Source organism: Phaethon lepturus, unplaced genomic scaffold, assembly GCF_000687285.1.
Source record: "Phaethon lepturus isolate BGI_N335 unplaced genomic scaffold, ASM68728v1 scaffold6850, whole genome shotgun sequence".
Classification (NCBI taxonomy): Eukaryota; Metazoa; Chordata; class Aves; order Phaethontiformes; family Phaethontidae; genus Phaethon; species Phaethon lepturus.
The window spans coordinates 71,875-80,812 of NW_010511109.1; the positions used below are offsets into that span (position 1 = coordinate 71,875).

At 44.7% G+C, this 8,938-nt stretch overlaps 1 protein-coding gene across 1 annotated transcript in view; it reads right to left on the reverse strand.

Annotated features, from left to right (window-relative positions):
* Window positions 1-464: 464 nt before the first annotated feature.
* CD58 (CD58 molecule) overlaps window positions 465-8,938 on the reverse strand; it is a gene marked incomplete at its 5' end in the record, with an annotated part of 16,274 nt that continues 7,800 nt past the window's right edge. Inside the window, 5 exons of the mRNA XM_010282815.1 lie at window positions 465-541; window positions 671-763; window positions 882-947; window positions 1,126-1,194; window positions 5,600-5,671. Of these exons, the coding sequence (XP_010281117.1) occupies window positions 465-541; window positions 671-763; window positions 882-947; window positions 1,126-1,194; window positions 5,600-5,671 (377 nt within the window). The remainder of the gene's footprint in view (window positions 542-670; window positions 764-881; window positions 948-1,125; window positions 1,195-5,599; window positions 5,672-8,938) is intronic.

The following is an 8,938-nucleotide window of genomic DNA, read 5'->3' on the forward strand; positions in this document are numbered from 1 at the left end:
GCATTACACAATATCTCTCTACTTTGATATGATGTTCAACAGCATTCATAACTAACAAGGTAGAATTGCAGTTCAGAAATATACTGACACAAAAACATACTGCCTTACTGACATCTCAGCCACAATAAGCCTTTATCACTTGTTAAGGCATGGAATAAAATAAAAGTGTAAGAATGAGCAAGAGGTGTATTATTAATGAATGTTAGTAACATTTAATCCTACTGTTTTAAACTGGCTAAATCGGCCAGTCTTCTGAAAACTTCAGTCACAAACCTCTGATTCCTTAGCACACATCACACATGCGTATACCCACCACACCCACCTCCCTTTCCCTCCTAATAATTTTCACCCTGTTTTCTACTTGAGCAAAAAAGGGTCAGGGTCATACACAGTCTGGCCCAGCACTGCCACCCCCAGCCTCTGTGCCAGTCTGCACACTCCCCCAAGACACGGGAGCTTCACCCTCACATACCTTCTTTACTGCAGCTGGGAGAGTTGCTTTGGTGCTCCTCATTTCCACATTCTGCATCCTGGGTCACTTCTGCAAGGACAACAGGCAATACTCAGACAATCCTGGAGCTCACAACACTCCCCTCTCTCTGGCCCAGATAGATCGAAAGTAATCTGACTGACAGGCGAGTATTTGTTCAGCATCAATAATAGCCCTGACCAACATCCCCCATCACCATGGGGTCATCATACAACAACTCCCCTCTCTCCTCCATACCCAACTCTGAACTGTCCTCATGATCCCTTCTAGACCCTGCAAAGGCCAAGCACAGAAGACACTCAGCGCGCATGGTGCCACCCATAACTTCACATCAAGAAGTGTTAGGCAAAAGTCACAACAAACAAAAATTGCTCCACAGCACAGCTCTTACCTCCTTCATTTATGCCATGGTCATCTGCATGCTTGGCCAGCAAGCTGCTGTTCTCCTTAAAGATGTCTGAAGAGAGATCAGAAGACAACTACAGTCCCCAGCCTTGCTCAGCTTCAAAATACTGGCTATTGCATAAGAGTGAGTTACTAGCTACAACTCAACACACTGCCAACATCATCAACTAACACCAAAAGGCCAATGCCTTTTCCCCAGAACAGCTCCCCACCACAGAACAGGCACTCACCTCCCTCAGTTACACTATGGTCAACCGCACACTTTGATGTCAGGGTGCTGTTCTGCATGGCAGAGAATTCTGAAAAAGAGATCACAGGAGAGCTACAGTCCTCTGGAATATATCTCACTGCTTAACTTCACAGCGGTATCAATCATTGCTTAGAGATGAATCACCAGCTACAGTTCATAAGACACACAGAATCACTCAGGTTCACCAGGAGGTCTCTAACCCAACACCCTCCTCAATGAAAGGGCAACACTGAATTCTAGACAGGTCACTCAGGACTTTCTCGAGTCAGGTCTTAAAAACCTCCAAGGGAAGAAACTACACAATGACTCCATGCAGCCTGTCCTAGTGATTAGCTATGCTTAGAGGTAGAAATCTTCTTCCTCATATCCACACAGAATCTCCTCTGCTTCTATCTAGGACCATCAGCTTGATAGCCTGCTAATATACCTCAGTAAACATTCAGGCTCAGCCTTCTTACGGATATCCCCCTAGGTATTGGCAGGTGCTCTTAGGTACCCTGAAAGCCTGCTCTCCTCCGGGGTTGGTTGTGCTCCAGTCCCTCACCATGTTGGTGGCACTCTACTGAACTTGCTCAAATTTATCAGCACTTTTCCAGCACTGGGTGGATCACAAACTAGATGTAATACTCTACATGTCATCTAACAAGTGCCAAGTTGTGGAAAATAACCACTTCCTTCAATCCACTGGCTTAAGCACTCCTTAAAACAGCCTAGGATGATGTCAGCTGCCTTTGCTGCCAGAGAGCACTGTTGACTCATAGTGTACTGTCCATAAGGACTCCCAGGTACTTTTCAGTAGAGCTGCTCCCCTGCCAGTCAGTCCCCAGCCTGCATGAGTGCAGGGTGTTGGTCCATCCAGGTGCAGGACTCTGCATGGCCCCTGCAGAATTTCATGAGGTTCATGCAGGCCTCTACCCCTCCAGCTCCCTCTGAACAACAAACCTGCCCTCATACAGATTGACTCCGCACCTTGCTGTCATCTATAAACTCAATGACACTGTTTTCTCTCCCTTATCCAGGTCACAAAAAAAAAAAGACAGACATCTGCAGTACTCTACCTGCCACCGGCATCCATGTGGAGTACAACCCATTAACCACTACCTGCAGGCTTCATAATCTAGCAAGTTTTCTACCCATGTAGATAGACATTCATCCAGACTAGGCCATCCCAACTTAGGACTCCAACAATGCTGAGGGACACTGCATAAAAAACCTTGCTAAAGTCAAGGTATATGACACCCATTGTTCTCTCCTCATCTGCAGATCTAGTCATTTCATCCAAAAAAGATTCTCAACTTGGTCAACTGCAATTTATGCTTACTCCCAGTCACCATCTTTCTTCTGTGACCAGAAACATGTTCCAAGAAGACTTGCCCCATGATTCTCCCAGGGATGAAAGTGAGCCTGACTGACTTGTAGTTCCACAGTTCTGACTGACTTTTAGTGTTTTTAGAAAATAGCTGCAATGTTTCCCTTCTTCCAGTTGTCACAGATTTCCCCCAACATGACTTTTGAAGGTGATAAAGAACATCCTCACAATGACATCTGTCAGCTCTTGTAGCAACCCTTGTATCAAATCCCATGGACTAGTTTGGGCCAAGGTTTCTCCAGAAATCCCTGATCTGATCCTATTCCATTAGTAGCAGATCCTTTCCTCCCCGAACCTGTCTCTAGGCAAAAACACCACAGAGACTGTCAAGATAGAGGCAAAGGTAGCACTTGGTATTCAGCCTTATCTGTATCTGATATTAGAGAATCAGATAATGGTTGATGTTGGAAGGAGCCTCTGGAAGTCATCTTGTCCAACCCCCTGCTCAAGTAGATGAACCTAGAGAAGACTGCCCAGGACCACATCCAGACAGCTTTTTAATATCTCCAGGAATGGAAACTCCACAACTTCTCTGGGCAATGTGTTCCAATGCTCAGTCATCCTTGCAGTAAAAAAGTGTTTCCCGATATTCAGACGGATTCTCTTACATTTTAGATGGAGCCCATTGCCTCCTGACCTGTCACTGGGCACTCACTGAGAAGAGCCTGGCTCCCTCTTTTTCATTTGCTCCCATCAGGTATTTATACACATTGATGAAATCCCTTCTCTTCTCCAGACTGAACAATGCCAGCTCTCTCAGCGTTTCCTCATATAAGAGATTATATCACACAATAACACAAGTTTGAGATTGGAAGGGAACCTTAGAAGTCATCTTGTCCTATGCCCCTGCTCAAGCAGGCTGAACGACAGCAGGCTGTCCAGGACCATGTTCAGGTCCAATCATCTTCATGGCCTTTTGCTGGGTTCTCTCCAGTAGCTATATATGTCCCTTGTACTGGGGAGCCCAGAACAGGACTCCAGGTGTGACCTCACCAGTGCTGATTAGAGGAGAAGGATCACCTCCCTCGCACTGCTGGCAACATTCCTCCTAACGCAGCCCGGGATACCAAGAGCCACGTTTGTTGCAAGGGCACATTGCTGGCTCGTGCTCTTCTTTTTGTTCTCCAGGACCCCCAGGTTCTTTACTGAAAAGTTGCTTTTCCAGCTGATTGGCCCCCAGCATATACCAGTGCATGGGGTTATCCCTCCCCAGGTGCAGGATTTTGCATTTCCTTTTGTTGAACTGCATGAGGTTCCTGCCAGCACACTTCTTCAGCCTGTTGAGGTCCCTCTAGATGGCAACACATCCCTTCGGTGTGTCAGCCACTCCCTTCAGTTTTGTATCATCAGTAAACTTGCTGAAGGCATACTCTGCCCCATCACTCACATCATTAATGAAGACGTTAAAGAGGACTGGAACCAGTATTAACTCCTGGGACATACCACTAGATATTGGCCTCCAAATAGAATTCATACCAGTGATCATAACCCTCTGATCTCAGCCATTCAGACAGTTTTCAGTCCACTGCACTGTCTGCTCATGTAGCCTATAGCTCATCATCATCAGATATAACTGACACAACACCCTGTTCAGCAACATGCTCACATTTTCCTCGTTTATTCTTTTACAGATAGCAGCATAAGCTGCTCTCATTATCCTGGTGATTCCATAGTAGTTTCAAGCCTCCCTAAGCATTGGCTTTTCTGATGCCATCCTTACCTGCCCAGGCAGTGTTCCTGAATTCCTCCATTCTAGCCTATCCCTGCCTCCACATCCAGTATAAGCAATTCTTGCACTGGACCCCCGTCAGGAGCTCCCTGCTTAGCCAAGCTGATCTTCTAATTTGTCTGCCTGTCTTCCTGACCATCGGGATGGCCTGTGTTCACGCCTGGAGAAAGTCCTCCTTAAGGGCCTGATGGCTCTCTTGAGCTCCTTTGCTCTTCGGAACTGTCTCCCATGAGATCCTGCCTGCCATTTTCCTGAATAAGTGGATATTTGTTCTCTGAAAGCACAGGGCCTGGACTCTGACGCTTCCCTTCCTCACTCCTCTCAGGATCTGGAGCTTGGTCACTACAGCCAAGGCAGCCATTCGTGACCACATCCCCATCCAGCCCTTCTCTGTTAGTGAGCAGCAGATAGAGCTGCTGCACATAAGCCCTGACTGATGCATCTGGTAGCCTGTGTGAAGAAGTTGTCCCTGACACTGCCCAGAAATCTTCCTGACTGCTTGAACTGCTGTGTTGCCTTTCCAGCAGATGTCAGGGAAGTTAAAGACAGACACACACATACAGAGCACTGTCTTCCACCAGAGATAATGAAGGACAGCATGATTCCATTTCAGAGAGCAGCAATCTCTCCAAACCAAGCTTCCTCTTGGCAAAGCTTCCTCTTGGTCACATCAACTCTTGATCCTCACTTAAGTGCTTCATGTGCACACACTGGGGTAATGGAGGCCCCCTTGCAGAGATCATAGAATCTTTGGGTTGGAAAGGACCTTTTAAGGTCATCTAGTCCAACCTCCCTGCAGTGAACAGGGACATCTTCAACCAGATCAGGTTGCTCAAGGCCTCTCTCCACTCAGATTTGTCTCCCACATCTCACTCGGTGACCACTTTTCCTGCGCTGTCTACAGGTCCTCCCTCTCGTCTCCAGTGCCATTCCGCAGTGCTCAGGGGTTTCAACAGGCAGCATTAAGCAGAAGACCAGAAGCCAGCACCTCAGCAGGGACTGCTACTTGACCAGTATTCTCATCTCGCTCTGACTGGGATTATTTTTTTTAATTTTTTTTTTTTAAACCCCAAAACACATATCCTTCAAGTCTGTATGCTCTGCTGGTGTTATTTCCAAGGGTGATAAAAACGCAACAGTTGCTCTGCCTTTAACTACAGCCTGAAAGCTGGTTAACTCTACTCCTGAAACTTCTGCACAGCGGACAGGCATTCAGCATTCATGGCACAATCCCCTCCAATACTTCCACTGAGAGGCACTACACAGAAGTTGCTCTCAGCCTTCAACTCCAAGGAATCCTGGCCAGTTTGCTCACTGGGTCATTACCACTGACTGCTCCATAGAACAGGCACTTACCTTCCTGATTTACACCGTTGTTAACTGTCTGCTTGTCTTTCAGGGCATTGTCCTCCTTCTTCAATTCTTTGTCTGAAAAGAGATCAGAGATGAGCTACAGACCCTCAGGAGCACACTCCATTGCTTCTTCCCCACACCAGCACAGGTTATTGCTCTGCTGTCCACAGCTCAGCAGCACACCTTCTCCTCTGCAATTGTTACGTACTGCTGTCCTACCAGCAGAAGCTGGCAGAATATTTAAAATTGCTTTGTACATGCACTTCAGAGAACATCATAGCCTTGCCCACCATTTCCCATCTGAACAGCAGTGATTGCATGCTACCTAGGTGCTGCAGGATGTACTGCGCAAAGGTGCATTGACTCTCCTTCCTGATGTTCCCACTCTATACTGCAACAAAATAAAGTATTTTATTTTGTTCCTCTAGTGTCCAAACAGACCTTTATCTAAGGACCTGATTCTCTTTTGCCTGAACTGTGCATTTCCCTCCTTTCTTCCATAAGACACGCATAAAATAAACCTCCTTCTCCTATACCCATGTCTACGTATGTGGAAATAGTTACACAAGTGGTAAGACAATCCCACAGTGCACCCCACCTTCGCCATCAGCTACACAACTCCAATTTCTTCAGATGAGGAAAGCTTTTCTATGCCCATTACAATTCATGCAGGAAGAATAAGCAGCAAAACCCACAGGCTTCTGGGTTTCCTCTTCCTTATTGTCGTTAGCGATTTTTCCCTTAATCAGGAAAAACTTCTGCCTTCTCCAACCCTGTTATTATCAGCTACTTGTGGAAAATGGTGGAAAAGTTAGTGAGTGAATGAATTATCAGTGCAACAGCCTAGGGAAAAAACCCTATTTTTCTGACTTGAACTATAGTGTTCATATTCCACTATCCCTCTGGAGTTAAAAGTGCTTCTAGAAAAAAAATACAGATCCCAGAATTTCCTTGAAATTTACACTGGCTATACTAAGAAAACAAAACTGGGGCTCTGCTTAGCTGCCTGATGAATGCAGTCAAAAGATCTTCCTAGATCATAAAGCAAGAGGAAGATACTGCATCCAGAAATGGTGCTTCATTAAGGAAAGAAGCCTGCTGTATCTTCCAGATTAGCATTTTGCAAGCTTGTAAGCATCCCATCTCTAAATCGGTGTGTTGGGGCTCAGACTATTTGCCATCAATACAAAGGTTTGAAGCAGTAGCATTTAATTATCTCAGGTCGTGCATGAGGGTTTCTTTCTGGCAGAAAGCAAAGATCACCTACCTATGATGACATACTATAAAAATATTCTTGCACTCTTTTGCATGCAAATAAAAGGTAACATTAGACAAAAGGGTAATTTGCTTATTTACTATAAAAAGGTCTTCCTTCATACATGCTTAGTTCTTCTTTCCACAGATGAAGTAATTTGCAAACACAGCATGCAGCATCATTCTCATCAGATCATGGAGGAAGCTGAAGCCCCAAGAAGGTATTTGCTCAGTGTTATTTAACAAACACAAGGATCCATGTCTTTTTGACTTCTTATCTAGTGATCTACCCATCAACATTCACTGTTCCTAAGGCAACAGGTCTTTCTAGGCCAACAGGGGAATGGTAATCTCTACACTGAGAACATGCTAATATGTTTTGGACTGCGAAAGGCTACATGCAAAATTAATTCCCTAATTCCCTCCTTCATGTTCCCCTGTTTTAGGGCATCATCCCACTTGTTACCTGCTTCAGGCTTTTCATTCTCATAATCAACAGCTTGTGAAGATGTAGCTGCAAGCAAACAGAAATCCTTTTTAGATATGTGCATGGATGTAACACAATAGTCTGCGAAATACGCAACTCAGCCGTAAAGTGACAGTTTCATTCACTATAACACTTTCAGCAGATACTCCTGAGAATTAGTATGTTATGCCACTTTACTGAAGGACTCACAATTAATTTCAACTTCAACTTCCCTCCAGCAACCACTTAAGGTCCCAGACCATAACCACCTTATCTATACTTATGCCTACAGCTTTACAAAATCTTTCTGAAGTGAGTTTACTTAAGGTAATAAAGCTGCACAGATTTGCCATAAAAAGCCAGAGACAGCTAAGAGGAGAATCCACAACTCCCTTCTTCATCTACGCGTTGATTTAACACTGCAACTTTAAACCTTTTCTCTTCACAGACCTTAAAGAATCTCCAATAGAAACCTGGGCCATTCTAAAGTAAATTTAAGTGCAGTAACAAAAGAAGGTTTTTTGGTTTTTTTTTTCTTCCCATCCTTCTCCTTTTTCCACCTTCAGTTCCATCCATAGTCTTTTTCACCTTCAATTCCACCCACAGACTTCAGTGTTCTCTGAACTGTGGGCTAGAGAACAGCTTTAACAAATGTATGAAAATATCAGAAGAAAAATTAAGTTCTTTATTCAAAATCCTGCTAAAAAGTTCATAAGACTTTGACATGCTGCAGCAGGGGGGATAGAAAGGGAGGGAAAAAAACCCAAACAAAACCAACAATAAAAAAACCCCAAAACTCTGCTTTCATAGTGCTGCCTCCCTACCTGTGGCACCTTTTCCAGGCCCATCACCAAGGACCTCATCATGTTTTTTAACATCCAAACCCATAAAAACACAAGAAACTTCAGAAATTAAATTAAAGAACAACTTAAGAAATTAAATTAAACATACAGAAAATCTCGACAAAGGTGACACAGCAGTTTGTAATCCAAGAAACATCCTGCTCCAGACTTACGCTAACTCCAGCAGCTGTTTTAAGATACCAGACTGAGTATCCCATGTGAAGCCACCATCAGGTTCAATGCCAGAACACTCCAACAGGGCACTGAGCTCGTATCTGATGGCAGGAGCCTTGGCCATTGCCCACTGAAACAGTATTTGGTCTGGTGACCTCCACAACAAACAATTTTTTAAGAGTCTTCCCCGGCTCTCCCTAATCTGCTTGACTGCCTAGGAGCTGATTTAGTTTGGTTTGTAAGCACAGACCACAGTGGTCCTGGCAACAAGACACATACACATTAAAGCTGGAACACCTTAATCTCATTGACCCTTGTGAAAGCAGCACAGACTAAAGGACTTGGCCCCTTCCTTAGCTGCTCACCGTATAGAGTGATTCCCGTACCCCAATACACAGACCCAGAAGCCAGAGAACTGAGCAATCTTGCTGCAAATTAAGTAAAACAAAACAAAACAAAAAAAACCCTCAACAAAAACCAATGCAGAAGCACAAGTGGAGATCTGTACATGAAGACAGGAATGCAGACAACCCTGAGAATCTGTACTGCCTGCAGAAGGGTATCACATAAAGAAATCATGGGTAGGAAGCAGACTGGTAAATTAGG